The 19,694-nt window shown below is 45.8% G+C and overlaps 2 protein-coding genes across 7 annotated transcripts in view; one reads left to right on the plus strand and one right to left on the minus strand.

Moving 5' to 3' along the window:
• The window catches only part of LOC135900247 (phospholipid scramblase 2-like), a 365,712-nt gene that overhangs the window by 285,423 nt on the left and 60,595 nt on the right, over positions 1 to 19,694 (plus strand). The window lies entirely within an intron of this gene.
• LOC135900249 (phospholipid scramblase 2-like) overlaps positions 1 to 19,694 on the minus strand; it is a 39,272-nt gene that overhangs the window by 14,987 nt on the left and 4,591 nt on the right. Inside the window, exons 2-5 of the mRNA XM_065429675.2 lie at positions 19,012 to 19,086; positions 18,146 to 18,250; positions 5,718 to 5,792; positions 1,331 to 1,470 (exon numbers count right to left, since the gene is read on the minus strand). Of these exons, the coding sequence (XP_065285747.2) occupies positions 1,331 to 1,470; positions 5,718 to 5,792; positions 18,146 to 18,250; positions 19,012 to 19,086 (395 nt within the window). The remainder of the gene's footprint in view (positions 1 to 1,330; positions 1,471 to 5,717; positions 5,793 to 18,145; positions 18,251 to 19,011; positions 19,087 to 19,694) is intronic.

The raw sequence follows: 19,694 nt of genomic DNA on the forward strand, positions 1-19,694 counted from the left end.
AAATGTTTTCGGGCTGCACCCACTTTACCTGCCTGCCACGCGACGTCAGAAAACCGCACAATCTCTAAGTATGGACAGCTGGGCTAGTTGGTTATGATTAGCATTGTGAAACATAGTTCCAGCGCACATTTGAACAAGGACGAGGCGAGAAAGACAACACGAACGCCGGATTTCGTGTTGTCCGGCGTTCGTGTTGTCTTTCTCGCCTCGTCCTTGTTCAAATGTGCGCTGGAACTATGTTTCACAACGCACAATCTCACCGCGTCAAAGCGACGTGTACGCGATAAAGATGCAATAATATGCCGAACAAAACTGAATTTTCTTCGGAATGGCTGCAGGCTGCCCCGTTCTGAAAGGCATAAAAGATGGCTGCAGCCGATGGCTGAGACGCTAGCTACTCGCAGCTGCCGGAGAGCATGGGTGTATTTGCGTATAATAAAACTTCTTGCGTGGCCGTGTAACGTTTTCGAGCCCTTTTGGCACGTTTACCACCTCATTCTGCCAACTCTTCTTTGCTGAGGGTCCGTTTTAGCACCATCCTTAAGCTTCCGTTTCATGCCGCCGTGATTTTCGACCAGCCACCAGAAGCTAAGTAAGGGAAAGTCGACCAATCGCAGACGCCGGCACCATTCGACCAGCCACCAGAAGCTAAGTAAGGGAAAGCCGTCCAATCGCAGACGCCGGCACCACCCTCTTCATCCGGTTATCGATTTTCAGTGTACTGGCCGTGCCCCAGTGAATCCCTCTCCACTTGAGCGTTCTCCTCGCCTCTTGTCAGCCAATTAGATACGACAAGCCGCTCAGTGTAGGCAATGTTATTCGCTTTTCAAGCAAACAAAACTGACCTCCTATGAACGAGGAGAGCGTTTGATTGGTCGATTCAGACAACCCTGCAGGTGACCGCCCAGGGCTTGCGTTGGTGGTTACGCAAATTTGGCGTCAGGATATCGGAATAGCAACATATTGGAATAGTTTTACGTTATAGGGCCCCTTCCCTTCCTGCTTTTCAAGCTCACTCCGATGCGCTATTCATTAATGCTATTGTAAGTTCATATCGTGAGGCAACTTCGTGTCCGCTCATGCGCGTGCAGCCTTCTAGATTCGCTTCTCGGCGAATAAAGTCTGCCTTCATGACAAACGTTACAGCCGCTATAAATAAACGCTATCAGCATACATCACCGTCAGTGCTGGCATCGTTTGTTCACACTTTACTTTCACTATATTGCCGTGTCAATGTGCTAGAAGCGAAGTGGAAAGTTTCTAACGCATTGGATAGGAGCCGTTTGTTTGTGCACGTGTGCTAATCCCAGTCAAGAAACATGAGCATCACCTGCCGGCAACAACAAATATAGCTGCACGGGAGTCTGAGGTACCGCACGAAGCGCATCACGACGTCGTTTTTCTGGTCCATAACATTCATCACGAAACATCGAAATGGCCCGCAGCAGTTCCTCGTGCAACAGGTCGAATCTGTTATAAGTAAAAAAAAAGTAGTTATTACGAAAACAGCCTCTGTCATCCGCATTTCTGCGGGCTTGCTCTCTGCGGAGACCATTTTTTGATTTCGCTTATGCCAGTTTGGAATTTCCACACCTTTTTCCTGCCAAATAACGTTTCATTCCTACGATGTTTCATGCTCCGATGTACAGTAAACGTTTATATCCTGTACTTACATCAAAACTGCCATTGCTCGAGAACGTCCGCTCTAAAGATTTTAAAATCTTCAAATACTATGAACGATCCGCCGAACATTATGAAATTTGTACAAACTGCTGTCCTTCTCGATGCTTGCCGGGGAACTTAAAAGCCATTGCCATTTTCAAATGACTTGGTGTATCAAAATGAAAGGTCGGAACAATGAAACGTTATTTGGCAGGAATAAGCTATAGAAATCCCAAACTCGTAAGGTGCTGTTAGAAATGGACTAAGCGCGGGACAACACTGGAAAGTGTAGAACGTCCAGTAAAAATTAGCATGATCAGCTGGCCGTTGCCGAGCACGAAGGTTGCCGAGCCACGAGCCCTCGTATAATATAGGTGCACTGAAGGCGCCACAGGAAAGGTTTAAGTGCCGTTGGAAGCCTTTATGATGGCGCTCTATAGTAATCAATAAAATTTTCAGAATTGTTGCTGCTAATTTCACTGCATGGTTAACAAGGTGGCATATATCTGCTTTCGTTAACATTTAGTGCTATAATGTTGTGCAGTTTGGACATGTCGGTGAAAATCAGGTATACACTAAATTAAATATGTTCGTTCTGTACGCAATACACTATCACGCGTGTGACCTTGCTTGCCACGAATATGGAGAAAGCATTAAGCGTATTGTCGGGTAGTAGTGACGGTAAAAAAACACAGCAGCGAAACTGTGAATACTAATTTTTTTATTGGGAGAACCCGTGCCCACAAAAGCAAGTTGCACTCAACGCACAACGATAGCGCGGAATGCAGTCGGCGGTCGTCGAAAACCTGGTCAGCGGATAAAGCGTGCTGGCTTATATACGTGAGCCATGGAAGGTTGCAGAGTAATCGATGGTGCCCGCGTGCCTTCCAGACAGTAGTACACAATCCGCGTCGCGCATACATGCAATCACCTTACCCAAGGTTCGGCGACAACATACAGCGGATACCCAGCTATCGATAACATTCAATAAACTTCCGATACATGCGGGCTATTCCTGCGCTGAGCGATAACATTTGTTAGACGGTGAAACTCGCTCGGCCGATTACGATAAGCAAGCAATAACGATATAATCTCGCTCTGTTTGCGCAGACGGCGTGCAATTTAGTGGCACGTTGCTGTGAACGCGCGAAATTAGTATGCATGGAATGAAAGCGCATAAGACAGGACGAACGGAATGAACGGAAGAAGCATTGGCTTTCCGCGGCATATAGTACTGAATCCTTCAGTGCGTACGAGTGTACAGGCGTATCTTTCATCACTCAGTCGCTAGAAGAGTGAAACAACCAAGCAAAGAAGGAAGCAGAGAGAGGTATAAAACGGTGGCCCATGTAACAGTAATGGACTGCAAAAGAGGGCTAATTTCAGCTGGCTGGTACGTTTGTCCTGTCTTATGCACCTTTGCTCCGTTTAGCTGTACCATGCACCAACCAATTGAAATTAGCAGTCCTGTACACAAATACAGACATGGTGAGTCAGTATAAGGACGTTTTCATAAAGAACAACATGAACAAAAGAGGTTCAAAGAAATTTTAGAAATAAGGTTCACGCGTGGCCAAAAGGACTAGGAGTAAGGCGACTCCATGAAACATCGTGCTTCTCATAAAACAAAAAGAAGCTCGAACGCTTCCAAGGATCTGTGCGAAAATCAAGGTAAAGGCCTCAAATGAAGGCCCACGGTTATTTTGCAGGGCCACTGTAGCACGTCTCGCGAACAAAATTTCATTGAGTAAACAATTAAATTATGGGGTTTTACGTGCCAAAACCATGACCTTATTATGGCGCGCGCCGTAGTGGAGGACTCCGAAAATTTTGACCACCTGGGATTGTTTAACGTGCACCTAAATTTAAGTACATGGGTGTTCATTTTTCTTTCTTGTTTTTAGCAAGAACATCCACGCAAAAAAGTTCGCCGACAATTACGATACTCCCTAATGCGAAATATTGGCGCAGCTTTATGCATGTTTCCATTTCACGAGTCAATATATTGCATTGTGATTATGTAGGTACACGATCTAAATTTGGAAAAGAAACGCTGTGAGTAGTGTAGTTGGCGCGGACAGTCTGCGTCGTGCGGCATAATGTAAACGGAGCAAAGCGTGGTGCGACTGCCGCCTCGCTAATCGGGAAAACGCGAGAGGCAGCGCGTGACGCGCGGGCGCGATTCAAAGCAGCCGCCGCAGACAGACCTCCGCTCACGCAGCGCTTTGTTTCCATACAGACGACGCGCGCTACTCTGGCGTCACATCGTAGCCATCGTCGCCGCGCACTCCGCGGCTCGCGCGGCACTGTGTTTTTTCCCCTCTCGCTTTCGTTCCACCGAGGAACGAGACCGGCCCTTCGTCGCGGGGAAATCGTGCCGCCAATGTCAGCAGCGCTAACACCCAAAGGAGCGTCACATCGAGCCTTACTCGTAGTCGCTGGCCACCGCCCCTTGCAGGGCCAGTGATCCCCGCCGCACACACTGCAAGATCGATCCAAATTGGTCGCGAAGCTTCGGGCGAAAAGCGGTTCAGTACACATTGTCACCGACATCAGCAAGGGTGGTTATGGGAGCAGCGATTGAAGCGTGACTATATTTGGTGGGAACAAACACTGGGAAAGAAAAAAGTTTTTTTTTTTTAAATTCAAGTGAGACACAGTTAGATCCATTCAACAAAAAAAAATTCTGGTCAATTTTATATATTTGTGACGAGTTAAGGAAACACAAGTTTAATTTTGTTATAATTAATGAATACACTTCATTTCGGCGCCCATCGTTACAGGGGACGTTGACGCCGCTATCACTCGCAATGCAATGCAGCTCTTGAAATGTGCAGAGAGGCGCGCTCGTAAAGTTCACCTGTTGAGATACTCCCCCCTCACGCGTTGTGCTATTTAGCTTGTCGAAGTTTGTCTGAATTTGGTGGCCCGGGTAACTTCATCGCTTCTTAACCTGCTCAGCCAAAAGTAGCGAGTTACGACCGCCAGATAATTGTTTAGTTGTTTTCGTGCGTCTGCGCTGGCCGACGGTCTTGGCATCCGACGATAGGATCAGCACTCTACACTTAAAGCTTTCATCGGCCTCCAAAGAAAGTATGTTCTGTGCAGGGGTGCGATATCGACAACCGTATGGCTGGCCTTTTCCTGCATCGCTTTCCGCGCTCAAAAGCTCGAAACGCCCAGCAAGTTGAATAGCGGGACATTTGCATATACAGCTCTGAAGGCAGGCCAACAAAATAAATTTCGCGCCTTCGAAAACAAAATGACGTTACTTCTGTTTTTAACGGATATGTCATCACATTATTTTTTCTTCCGCTGGAAGTGTTCCCTCCACATAGAGATGGCGCTAAGCCCCACGAACCATCGATGAACCGCCGTTTTGAACGTATGGGCTCCTATGGAAGCTTCGCTACCAGGTATGTTTACCTTGCACACTGCATGGTACCGCGGACTGACCTCAACAGATGGTACCGCGGACGTGCGTAGCCCTCCCCACCTCACGCCACATTGACCCCCCCCCCCCCCCTAGTAAGCGCAGATAACATCGTCCACGCGGCTCCGTATGTCGTAGCCGCCGGCAACTCAGCGCATGCGCAGGCCGTCTGCCTCCCGCTCCTCCTCCGCTTTCCGCTTCATTCTTTCACTGTAGCCTCCTACTCCACTTTTCTCCTCGCGCTCTCTTCTTTCATCTCCCGCTGCGCTGCGCGTTCGCTTTCATCTTTCGCTCTGTTCGTTCACTCGCTTTCGAGAACGCCGCCGACGCACGCCGACGCTCAACGCAGAAATGGGCACTTAAGAGCTGCGCTCTAAATGTGTGTCTACTGCGTTGAAGTTAGACAAAGCGTCACAAGAGGACGCTACCAGCGCTGTCGCTGTCCTCGGTAACCGGTAACGTCTCCAGTAACCTGCTGTTACGTGTAAGATAACAACTTTACAAGCAAGCTGAAACACTCCAATTACATGTTTTGGGGCACGCACGGTCGTAGCTCTCTTTGCCCCATAGCACGTTCATGCGCTAGTTATTACACAGATGAAGTGTGTGCAGGTCCACTTACCTTCATTTAAACAGTATATTAACTGGCCCGATGAGTTCCTAACAACATATGAGTTGGCGATCTCGACACCAACAGCTGAAAAAGTAAGAACAAATGATGCTCGGATGATGACACTTTGAACTATTTTTCTTTTCATCACCTTTTCATCACCTTTGGGGCTAATTAGGTTGAAGTAAATAATCCACAGTTAATTAAGAAGAAGTAAACATAATAAGAAATAAACAGGCCTGGAGTGCGGCCTGATCTCGGTGACCAGAACACGTAGTGCACTCCTTCACCAGCGCAGGATTGGCCACCCTGGCGCAGTACTTGGCCACAACGTCCTATACGAATACAACAATCAAACCCCGGCCCTCACTGCCCAGCAGCTGCGAAGCAAATGACCACGGCGGTGGTCAGACCTGTGAAGCAGCAGAGGGTGCTAAGAATCCCTGGGTCCGGACAGGCCGCCATTGTAATTTGAACCTGGCAACGTTTAACGCTAGGAAGTTATCTAGTGAGGCGAGCCTAGCAGTGCTATTGAAGGAATTAGCGGGCAGTAAATGAGATATAATAGGGCTCAGTGACGTCAGGAGGACAAAAAAAACATATACAGTGCTAAAACGCGGGCACGTCCTCTGCTACCGGGGCTTAGCGGAGAGACGAGAACTAGGAGTCGGATTCCTGATTAATAAGGATATAGCTGGTAATATACAGGAATTTTATAGCATTAACGAGAGGGTGGCAGGTCTTGTTGTGAAACTTCATAAAAGGTACAAATCGAAGGTCGCACAGCCCTACGCCCCTACATTCAGTCATGATGACCAGGAAGTCGAAAGCTTCTATGAAGACGTGGAATCAGCGATGGGCAAAGTCAAAACAAAATGCACTATACTGATGGACGACTTCAATTCCAGGGTAAGCAAGAAGCGGGCTGGACACAAGTCAGTGGGGAATATGGCATAGCTTATAGGAATAATTGGGGATAGTTATTATTAGAGTGTGCAGAACGGGATAATATGCCGATAATCAATACCTTCTTCCGCAAGCGGGATAGCCGAAAATGGACGTGGAGGAGCCCGAACGGCGAGACTAGAAATGAAATAGACTTCATACTCTGCGCTAACCCTGGCAACATACAACATGTGGACGTGCTCGGCAAGGTGCGCTGCAGTGACCACAGGATAGTACGAGCTCGAATTAGCCTAGACTTGAGGAGGGAACGGAAGAAACTTGTGCATAAGAAGCCAATTAATTAGTTAGCAGTAAGAGGGAAAATAGAGGAATTCCGGATCAAGCTACAGAACAGATATGCGGCTTTAATTCAGGAATAGGACCTTAGTGTTGAAGCAATGAACGACAATCTTATGGCCATCATTAAAGAGTGTGCAATAGAAGTCGCTGGTAAATTCGTTAGACAGGATACCAATGAGCTATCGTAGGAGACGAAAGATCTGATTAAGAAACACCAATGTTCGAAAGCCTCTAACCCTACAGCTATATAGAATAGAACTGGCAAAACTTTCCAAGTTAATCAACAAACGTAAGACAGCTGACACAAGGACATATCATATGGATAGAATTGAACGTGCAATCAGGAACGTAGGAAGCCTAAAAACAGTCAAGAAGAAAATAGTAATAGGCGAAAATCAGATGTATGCGTTAAAATACAAAGCCGGCAATATAATTACTAATATGCATGAGATAGTTCAAGTGGCTGAGGAGTTCTATAGAGATTTATACAGTACCAGTGGCACCCACGACTATAAGGGAAGAAACAATAGTCTAGAGGAATTTGACATCCCACAAGTAACGACGGAAGAAGTAAAGAAAGCCTTGGGAGCTAGGCAAAGGGCGAAAGCAGCTGGGGAGGATCAGGTAATAGCAGATTTGTTGAAGGATGGTGGGCAGATTGTTCTAGAAAAACTGGCCACCCTGTATGCGCAATGCCTCATGACCTCGAGCGCACCAGAATCTTGGAAGAACGTCAACATGACCCTAATCCAGAAGAAAGGGAACTCCAAAGACTTGAAAAATTATAGACTACTGTCCGTTGCCTACAAAGTATTTATTAAGGTAATCGCAAATAGAATCAGGAACACCTTAGACTTCTGTCAACCAAAGGATCAGGCAGGATTCCGTAAAGGCTACTCAACAATACACCAAATTCACACTATCAATCAGGTGACAGAGAAATGTGCGAAATATAACCAACCCTTATATATAGATTTCATTGATTACGAGAAAGCCTTCGATTCAGTCGAAACCTCAGCAGTCATGCAGGCATTGCGGAATCAGGGTGTAGACGAGCCGTATGTAAAAACACTGAAATATATCTGTAGCGGCTCCACAGCCACCGTAGTCCTCCATAAAGAAAGCAACAAAATCACAATAAAGAAAGGTGTCAGGAAGGGAGATACGATCTCTCCGATGCTATTCACAGCGTGTTTACAGGAGGCCTCCAGAGCCCTGAATTGAGAATAATTGGGGATAAGGGTTAATGGTGAATACCTTAGTAACTTGCGATTCGCTGATGATATTGCCCTGCTTAGTAACTCAGGGGACCAATTGCAATGCATGCTCACTGACCTGGAGAGGCAAAACAGAAGGGTGGGTCTTAAAATTATTATGCAGAAAACTGAAGTGATGTTTAACGGTCTCGGAAGAGAACAGCAGTTTAGGATAGGTAGCGAGGCACTGAAAGTGATAAGGAAATACATCTATTTAGAGCAGGCAGTGACCGTGGATCCTGATCATGAGACTGAAATAATTAGAAGAATAAGAATGGGCTGGGGTGCGTTGGGCAGGCATTCTGAGATCTTGAGCAGCAGGTTGCCATTCTCCCTCAAGAGAAAAATCTATAACAGCTGTGTCTTACCAGTACTCACGTACGGGGCAGAAACGGAGGCTTACGAAAAGGATCCTACTCAAATTAAGGACGACGCAACGAGCTATGGAAAGAAGAATAATTGGTGTAACGTTAAAGGGTAAGAAAAGAGCAGAGTGGGCGAGGGAACAAACGCGAGTTAATGACATCTTAGTTGAAATCAAGAAAAAGAAATGGGCATGGGCAGGACATGTAATGAGGAGGGAAGATAACCGATGGTCATTAAGGGTTACGGACTGGATTCCAAGGGAAGGGAAGCGTAGCAGGAGGCGGCAGAAAGTTAGATGGGCGGATGAGATTAGGAAGTTTGCAGGAACAAAATGGCCACCAATTAGCACATGAATTAGCACTACGTGAGGACACCACGAGCCACCCAGACAACGTCAGGAACGTGACTGAAATTTTTCCCTGCCGAGACGGGCTTTAGAAAAGGATATCTGGCAGCGCCAGCTTTACTCGCCTTGTCGCTGCACCCCCTCATCAAAAAGGACCGAACTAGGTGCGCGTGCAGCCAACGCTAGATGACAGTGAAAAGTGCGTAGCTTGGCCTCCTGCTTAAGAGGAAGCTTTAGCTCGGGTGCTCCTAGCTAAATACAATGTAGAAGGTGAATTCGTTTTTCTCGGCAACCACTATAACAAATTTGATGAAATTTATTTAATTTAAAAGAAAACCTTGAATTCTACTGACTTCTGGTTTCGAATTTTTCATTTAGGTTGTCAATTCTTTATTAAAAGTTGGCAAAAATCGCACATTCCTAGAAAACGAAACTATCATGTTTAAAACTTTAACTCAACAATAAAAAATAATATCACAATGTTGTGAATCACATATAATAGTACATCTACAGCGGACAAAATTGATATGTTACACATGAATCTGAAAAAAATTTGTATTATGGAAATACGGTTTTTTTTTCAGAACCCTTGTACACCATGAAACCAATTCACGTAAGATACAAATTGACATACCAAATTTGTCCGCTTCGACTCTTATAATAGATGCCGTTTACAGAACCGTTATATCTGTTCTTCATGCAGAGCTATTAGTTTTTTATTTTTTTCGCACTTCCGAATTTTTCAATTATTTTAAACAACATCCAGGCCATAAATTGAAATTCCGCTTCGAACAGATACTAGAATTTAACTTTTGCTCTCAAATGCAACAAAGTTCATTAAAAGTGATCCAGGGGTTATCTCAGAAAAGCGTCTCTGCGTTTTACATGTATTTGAATAGGTACGTCGGAGTTGTGCCCGAGCTAAAGCTTCCTCTTAAACAATTTGTCGAGGGATCAAATACATGAATAATAACAGCATTGCCATTGCCGAAGATGCTGCAAACGAATTCTTGAACGCTACGCACTGTAAAAACAAGTAAAATATGTATTTTTCATAAAGAAATATACTCCTATGTGCCAACGTTGTGCCAAAAATAACTGATATCAATGCTTCCATGTTTTTGTCTATTTGATAAGTAAATAAAACATCAAACGAACTTTAGAACTATATCAGTTCGAAAACAGTAAAGCAATGCATGCCACTGATATGAAAAATGTAATGGCCATGAAATGTACAAGTTGAGAATAAATATGTTAATGAGACTTTGTCATTCAGGAACCTTGTTTACATTTTTGTACATATGCAACGGCCAGTGAAAAATCTCAATGAAGCTGTCATTTATTCCAATCTATTACGCATGAGCAGCTGTCACTGGTCGTGTATGATGTATCACGCGCGGCGAAAAGTGGCGCGCTTTCTCCCGCTCTTCTCCTTTGCGCACACAAGACTGAGCCACCATTGTCGGCTCACCCATTCCACCCCACAACACCCTACGCTTTCACTCGCGCATACAGCATGCGGCGCGCGGTCACGATGTTATCGCCCTTGGACTTCATACGAAACATGAGGGCAACGGCGACAGCAGGAATGCGCCTGGAGTGTCCATATAATTGCTTTCACAATAATGTAATAAGAGTATCCGGCAAATGAAGCGTCCAGTGGCCGATTACTTTTCGCAAAACAAAATTCACAAAATAACGTTCACCATGTGACAAGTCGCTGGGCCGCAACAATGTTTCTTTTTTTTTCTTTTGTGGGGCGGGAGCACCGAAATGAAAAAAAAGAAACGCAAAGGAGAGTAAGTTGGCCACAAACTAATGCCTACTCTGGGCACCTAATGTGGCTACCGAATGAATATCGAAGAAAACGTGATACGCTTGGTCCACCGAGAACGCATACGCATAGTGCTCGGTATTCTACACCTGCGAGACAAGACTTTCCGGAGAGGTTGCGCTCAAGCGAACGCGCTGCAAATCCGTCGAGTCCTCACAGTGTTGGTGGTGAGCAACCATTCTTTCTTTTACTCGTCTGCTAGCCAGAAGGCGTCCAAAACCCTGCCAGGCGAAAATCCACTCGGCCAGAGAAAACCAAACCCGAAGTGTGCCGCGCGGTGGTCGGGGCAACACCAAAAAAACGCATGCGCTCTGGCTAGCTCTGGCAGCCCGCGGGTAGGGTAGCAAGAACAAAAAAATTGAAGAGGCTCAATGTGTCCTCGCGAATAAAAGTCAAAGTAGAAAAAACAAATAACAACGTAGTTACCCTGGCTGGCTTTAGTGTCTTGACACGGATGCTTTGGCACAGGTGAAAAGAATGTTGATATTTTTTTCTGTGACATGACGGCACAAATGAACCATCACAAAGCTTCGTCTCATCAGACCAAGCTGCGTGCTTTGTCAACTTGTATAATAGTGTGTTGATTTGGCTTGTCTCGTTGTGTTTTCCGATGTACGACTTTAGGAAAGTCAATGCACCTTTGGCGTCAAATGTTTATAACAACATGAAACCCACAAAGTTCCTCTATTTAAAATCTAAAGCACAACTTTGATAATGTCAATGCACCTTTCACATCACACTTTTATGAGAACTTTATAACCATAAAGTTTCGGAATTAACATCCATGCACTCCGTAGATTCCGCGGCCTCCGCGCGATTCCGTGGCGAGCCCGTTCGCCATCCAAAGGACCTTGAAATTTTTTGCTCGGATGGGGCTGCTTGCGTTATGTGACTCCAGGTACATGGGCGCTGCCACGAAATCCAGCCCGAGTTAGCAATGTTCGCGGTGAAATGTCTTTACGAGCGTGAAAAAGACATTCTAGACATAATCTAGAATGATTTCTGGCGCTGGGGGTTGCTTTGGTCGACGGTGCATCGACAACACAAAAAAATTTCGGGGGGGTCTGAAGGCCCATAAGCCCCACCCCCCCTGGCTACGCCCCTGCACGTAAGGATAACTAAATGCCCCTTTATATTTTTTTTTTGCCTGACATATTTCTTTATCAATATTGATATTCTTTGGGCTTAGTATAATTCCCGGATTATTTAGTTGCTACATTTTGCTAACACCTCGGGCTTGCCAAATACAGGACGGCAAACGCACTACTTACGATGCACACCCAGACGGCTGCTCACTACTTTTGTCACGCTGTAATTGTGTCTTCGTGTATGCCCACGAATTGCCTAGCGGCAATTTTATCAAGCTTCTTCTTATTTATTTATGTTGGGAACGGAACGCAGAGCCCGTGTGTTGGTACTTTGAATCTAGCGGTGGGACAACACTCGTATGTTTTCACACCGCCCATTCTAATCTAGTAAATATAGAGATTTCTATGTTACGCATGTTTTACGCTCTCAAGACGTCTTTCAATCATTGCAAGAGTGAGGGCTTTAAAGCTCAGGTCTCCACGTTGGTCAGCGCTGGATTTCCACGTCACACACTTGCCTCAGTTACACAGGAGTTGGTGAAGGGAAACAGAAGCAGAAAATCTACCGAGCCTGGATGCGGAAGAGTGCGTAGCAGGAAGCAAGGACATTAGGTAAAATTCAATACCTTACTTTCACACATTCTCACACAATCTGAAGTGAGTAAGCCAGAGTTTGTCTTTTCTAACCACGCTGCACACGTTGTCAAGATTAAGCAATAAAATTAACAATGTACCTAAATACATATTTACACGCACTAAGAAACACCAGTCTCAGTTTGTTCCTTGTGTCGCGAATGTGGTGCATTCGATTTCACTGATACGTGCAAAAGCTTCTGTCGGAAAACAGGCCGATCTATAAATGAGAAGCTTCGCGAACACCATTACAAAAGGAATTACGCCGTGAGTGATGATCTGGATGTGCATTGTAATCAGTGCGGTTGCCGGCCTCTTTTGGACAGGTGCGAAGAGTCACCAAAGACAAATGAACAGGGAAGTAATCATAGACCATAAAATATCAATACTGAAAGGGAAATGCCTCACTGTCCTACTTGTTCTCTTACCTGATAATGATATTGCATATTTGTCTGCCAACCTGTGACCAGTAGCATTTACCGGCTGTGTGCGCCATTTTGTATAAACGTATGACCAACCCATGTTTCTCCTTTTATGTTATTCATGTGGTTATGGCTTTGACGGTGCCTTCCAGCGCCTTTAAATGTTTGCCGCAATGCTAAAGTAGTCGGTCAGTGCAACGCGTCATCTTGTAAGTGCCTTCAACTCTGACCATGTTCTTAGCGCTCGCCTAAAAAGGAAATCGACAATGTCCACCGAACAGAGCACACAGTGCATTAACTAGTTCCTCTTGCGTTATAATTATATATAAGAACAGTGGTAACCAAAAGGCCACAAATACTTGGCAATAACTAGGAATTGAATGCGACCAGTACGTAAAAAGCCGGCCTGTAATAACAAATGCACGAATACGTGCTTCTATATTAACTTCTAGGAAAATAATTACGCTAGCAGGTTAAAAGAGGGAATGAAGCTCATAGGCATAACCCACTCCACGTACCGTCATTTAAAAATATGTATGCAACGGCACCTTGGTGTTTAATTAATAAGAGATGCCACATTTGTAGAGAACTTGCAGCGAAGATGAACTAACAATATAGACTTGCGCGAATGGAAGCACAAAGAAAGTTGTTTCCCAAGATTTAACACGTCTAGCGATCGCATTTAGAACGGAGACCCGACATAATAATGTAATGCATTAGTACCCCGATCGATCACTCGCCGTGGTATCTTAGCGGCTATGGTGTTGCGCTGCTAAGGACCGCTTCGCGGGATGAAATCCCGGCCGCGGCGGACGCATTTTGATTGGGTTGAAATACAAGAATGACCCATGTCCCGTGCATTGGGGGCACATTTATGATCCGCTGTTGGTCGAAATCATTCCAGAGTCCCCCACCACGGCGTGTATCATAAAAAAAAAAATCGTAGTTTTGGCGCGTAAAACCCCAGAATTCAATTTGTTTCTGATCAATGTCTTCCTGTTCTTGCCACTTCAGGGATATTACGGCAACGGTGCCTCAAACCCGCACGCAAAAACAAGTAGATGAGAAGTCGTCCACGTCCCTCGTTTACCTTACTATAGTCGTAGTTTCGGCCGGAAGGCGAAGTATCGATTGCGACAGCAAATTATTAGACAGCTGTACGAAGTAAGGATGGCGCAGCTTTATCGGTCGTATAAACTCGTAAACACTGGCTTACTAACTAAATTAACAATCACGGTGGCCCGCGCGAACTGGCAAACAAACACATGTCGCTCGATAAACGCGGACGCTCGCTGTTAAAACGCTGGCGTGAGGAAGCGCGGCACCGAGCGAATCGGCCTTCGTGCTAAATCTCGCTTCAGAGTGAACTGAGCGGCGAGGACACAGCTCACAGGAAGCTATCAGCCCTGGACATATCTAGACTCTGTACTAATTGCAGATCGCATTGAAGATAGGGCCGCGCTCAGCCGCGCCATGCACAGTCGCTGCCGGAGTAGAACCGGCGTCACCAGAGTCGACGCCAGAGTAGATTCCCGCCCCCACCGTGTTTTGCATGCGATGGAAGACGGCACGCTTCCTTCCACTTTTCCTCCCTTGCGCGCACGTGATCGAGCCACCATCCGATTTTGTACCACGGTGTGTTTTTACTTCAGTTACATTCGGTAATAATAAACTGAAATGACAATGTGTAAACCTTTGCCTTGTATGTCTGAGCATTCAAAGGTCACCGAGAGGAAATCTGATGTGCGTACTTGTTTATCTTTATCAGGTGACCACTTTTCACCGTCTAACAAATGTTGTCGCTCAGCGCGGGTCGCGCCCGCATTTATCGGAAGCTTCTCGCATGTTATCGATGGTTTTATGTGCTGTCTGTTGTCACCGAAGCTTGTGTAATCCGATTGTATGTGCGACGCGAATTGTCTGGAACTTTCTGGAAGACACGCGGGCACCAGCGATTACTCTGGAACCTCAGATGACTCATGTATAAAAGCCGACGCGCTTGCCCAACAGATGAGATTTTCACCGATCGCTGACTGTGTTCGCCGCTATACATAGATGACCGCTATCATAGAGAAAAAAATTTCAACAAGAGCGGACACTCCCATAGAGCCAAGCGGCCGAATTGACTGTAGCACACCAAGCGGATGTTGTTGACTCCTTCCGGTTTCGGTTTTGGGCGCGCGCGTTTTGAAAACCAGTTGGTACAGGCCGCGCCGGCTCCGCTGCTCGGCGCGGCATTCATTTTTTTCGCTTCTGCTGAACCTCGCGTGGCCTTGGCGTGGAATCGTTTCATTATTAAGAAATGATTGCGATTGACCTTTACAAGACTGCGCCGAATCTGTCGGCTGCAATTTCATAAAGAAAACAAAAGAAGTCTTCTGAAATTATGAAATGTTTATTTTGCTCTATATAAATGCTCGTTCCGGGCTTCTTCTGCATTCATCCAAAATTGTGGCACCAGGTAAGCAGCAGTCGTTGCCGTACGATGCTCCACCGGATTCCATCAGCTGAAAGAAAGTCAATTACAAGCATGTATCATTTCGGTATATTGACCTAACAGGAGTATTGCGTGTAGAGGCGAAACGTGCATAAGTGGTGAATGAGTGGCATTACAGATAAATTCAATTTTAGGTACATTTCGCAGCAAAGACTCGTCCCAAACAATGCTATAAATCTGAACATCCGATTTTCAAGCACCCCTCCTTTCCCGGGCATTATTTCCTGCACTTTAAGTGCACAAATACGCGGGTGACTGCGCGTTTCCCAAACAACTTGGCCTCAGTCGACACGATGGTACGCCAAGTACACAAAGGTGGCTACAACACAGGCTCAGCCAGACTATGTTACACCCTCGCAGAATGCCTTCTAATCGCACTAAAGCCAGACTCGTGGGTGCAAAGCCTGTTTTCAGTCGCTCAGGATACATAAATGTCATGTTCTTGAGCTCCTCCGTGTTATCTTTTACGCGTCCTGCCGGCGCATGCAACACTCCCGTGTTATCACTCTCGGCAATCGCTCGTCGCATTTTTGAGAAGCGTGAGTACCGAAATAAGGTATATGTTGTTGCAGGGCTATAAAATGCGTCACAAACTTGTCCCACTAAAATTCAGTACACGCAAAACTAACTCACTATGGCCGGCTTGCTTTTTTGCTAACAGCTTCACAACCCCACGCGCGGCGAGCAAGCCTCGAGATATCCCAAAAAGTTACCAAATAAATTACAATACTTTTTCGGGTCAGAGAATGCGTCACGAACTTCTACCAGTAAGATACAGTACACGCGAAACTAACGGCGGCACACAGCCGAGCTGCTTTTCGCTAACTGCGTTAATTAGCCGGGCGCGGCAACCGTGCTTCTAAACTACCCCAAATATAACGACGTTAGTTACAATAATGTAGGGGGCCACAGAATGCGCCAAAACTTGTCTGTCTTAGGCGCTACGACGTAGTACACGCATATACATGCGCAAATGCGTCACACAGCCGAGCCGGTTTTCGCTTACTGCGTCAATAAGCCGGGCGCAGCAAGCGTGCCTAAAAACTACCGAAATAAGTTACAGTAATGTTGGGGCTCATAGAAAGCGTCGCAAACATCTCCCAGAACGAGGCATTAACTCATTATAACTGCGCCAGGACGGCGGTGCTGTTTTTCGCTAACTGCGCCACTCGAACTAAGCCTAAATGGGATTAAAATGAGCCGCACACTGTCAAACACAATTTCTCACCTTGCCGTAGTCCAGTAGTGCAGCGGTGCCGTGTCGAAATGCAGACGACACGCAAGAGAAGCATAGAGAAGGCCGGGAGCCCAATAAGATGGGCTATATCCAAAACAGACGGGTCGCCGAGCACGCGAGCTTCGCACGTACGACCATCCTCGCGCACTCCTGCGGCTTGTCTGGCGCATGACGTATGCACACGCGTCTGGCGGGCCGCTAGCTTGTTGCTAGGCAACGCAACAAAAAGTTGCAAACTATAAGTTCATTTACACGCAAAACTTTTTCACTTTTAGTGGGAAGGAATAAAAAAAATGAAACGTTGTCAGGAAGTTTATTTCACATTCTTTTTTTCTGATGCTCGCGTCAACTAACGGATGTTGTTGAAACTAGGCGTGACGTGTTTCCTGTTGCCAGTTTTTGAAGAGTGTCCCCTCTTGTTGAATTTCTTTCTCTATGCCGCTATCACCGTACTTTGAGCATCCCGTTTGTGTTCATGAACTACAATTTAAGGTATTCTTCGGCCTTTGTCATGACATGCTTGATCCGGCGTGCTGTACATTATGTGTTTAAAACCAACAAATAAATAAATTATGGCGTTTTACGCGCCAAAACAGCGATCTGATTATGGGGCACGCCGTAGCGAGGGACTCTGGAATAATTTGGAACACCTGGGGTTACTTAAAGTGCACCTAAATTTAAGTACACGAATGTTTTCGCATTTCGTCCCCATCGAAATGCGGCCAGGATTTGACTTCACATCCTCGTGCTTAGCATCCCAACACCATAGCCACTAAGGAACCATGGCTTATTTCTTCTTATTGAGTAAGCAACCACGGCGGGTTAACATCTGCATTTGCAATAAAACCTTTCCGGTGTGTTCAACACGCGCGACACCGTGTGTGTGTGTGTTTTCACGCGCTTTAGAAAGGTCATCTTGTCACAGAGCAGCGAGCACCCCCTCAACTGCAATGATTTTCCAATTGACTTCCAGGTATCTTCTTTTTTCCGCCCAAAGCATTAATTCTTTGCTTCATACGAGGTACTTTGAGGTAGATAGGTATGTTCTCCTCTCGCCTCGTTCTGGGCCTCTTATCGTCATCATTATCACCAGTAATAATGATAATAACGATAACTTTATCATCAATAACGACGATGATAAAAAAGAAATATTAAGATATTTCTCGAAGGGCTCTTATGTGGAATAGGAAGGGCAGGGGTGGTGGCGTATTCACAACCGTCCTAGGAGCTGTGCGTCCTTGGCAAAACCAAATATTTATGCATATTCCACACTCTGATGCAATCAGTGTATGCGAAGCATTTTGCAGGTAGTCGGGTACCTCACGTCCTTCAGTGTTCTCCAAAGCGCTACTAGATAAGCCAACGGATTTGCGTAAGGCGACAATTGTGTGTGACGCGAGCGTGCACGTCACAATAACAGCACTGAAACAACGGGAAAAAGAAGCATCGTGTCTTAATATTGTAACAGTATGCAAAATACTAGAAAGTACACATATAACCGCAACCTCCCTCTCACCTTCGGCTATTTTGCCTTGCTGGTCTAATATAATTTGATCTAGGACTGTCAGGTACTCAAGGCCCGGAGGACAAACGACGGAGGTGGCTGGTTTCGGCATGTGTCCTATGGATGAAAACAGGGTCGAGCCAGAAGATTAACAAAGGTTGAGAGCACACTCGACTGCAACAGCTGCACATCTAGATGCATGTGTCCATTAAGCGTTTGTGCTGGTTCCAATTAAATCACATTAATTTGCGAATACATCCCACTTGACACAATTTGGGCAACTACGCCTCAGAACAAGGGGCCGTGCGAAGATGCTGACGGGCTCTCAGAAAGATGAAACAAGCTGAAGCACTTCAGTCATGCTTTGTGTGCGACAAATAGTATTTTGAGGGCGAATGCGTGAGGAATGTACGCTTTCTCCAATATCTCTGATCAAATGCTCTAAACAAGATGTGAATAGCATGCATGACGGAAGAATCAGAGGCACGCAAATTTCGAGATAACAGGGTATACCCTCTCGCGTCCACACTCACTACCATTCGCATTTACCCGCACCCGCTCACACTGATATACCCGTCCAATGACACTCACCGGCACGTGCTAAAGTTCATTTGCACTCGGCCACAGTCACACACGTTCCTACACGGGTCCACTGAAAATCACCGTCCCTGATTTTCGTTAATGGTCACGTTAACCGACCATCACTCATATTCATATTCACGTCCACTGAAGCTCGCAAGCACTCACTCTCGTTTATACTCACGTCCATTCACACCATTTTTGGGAAACCAAGTTCGCAGAAAGAACAAGCACTTCTCTATTGGCATGTGCCACGAAAAAGATGGTATAACGTTCTTCGTAGTACATAGGTCACTGACCTAAAAGGAGAGGATGCCCAGAACCACCTGGCGGCGCTGACTGTGGGCTTTGTAGCGACCGGCTTGCGGATGCGGCTGCGAAGTGTCATCCGCGCATAATAAACAAATTTAGTGGTGTGGTTGCCTTAGGAAAGAGGATATCTCAGTAAAAATACCTGACGAATAAACGTTTTCAATGCTCACACGAAATAGCGCAGTTAGCAAATGGTCAGGCATAGGGAGGTTCGCGAAGCAGAACAAGAGCAAATGGAGATATCTTGACGAGGACAAATAGCGCTACAGAGCCCATAAAATCGGTTGACAATCATTACGGTTTTCAGTACTTCCATTCAAGTACAGAATATACACATTTCGTGATTGAAGCAAAATAAAATTGAATTGTGAGGTTTGCACACTCCTTTCTATGGTGGGTCATGGGGGGCGCCGTATAGTCAAGATCTCGGGGTTAGTTTTGTGCGCCTTGGGCTTTTTAACGTAGACCTAAATGTCAGTACTGAATATTTTTTTTTATTTCTACACCATACAGCGTTTTACTGCAACTGCAGTGAAAGCTAGGGCGTGTTCACACTGTGGAAGAGCACGAAAACCACGCACTGGACGAATCCTGATAAGCATGGAAATTTGGCCTTCTTGCTGTGACTCACTGCGAGTGAAGCGCAAAAGAACAGGAACAAACTGACGGT

The sequence above is a fragment of the Dermacentor albipictus genome, chromosome 1 (assembly GCF_038994185.2).
Source record: "Dermacentor albipictus isolate Rhodes 1998 colony chromosome 1, USDA_Dalb.pri_finalv2, whole genome shotgun sequence".
Classification (NCBI taxonomy): Eukaryota; Metazoa; Arthropoda; class Arachnida; order Ixodida; family Ixodidae; genus Dermacentor; species Dermacentor albipictus.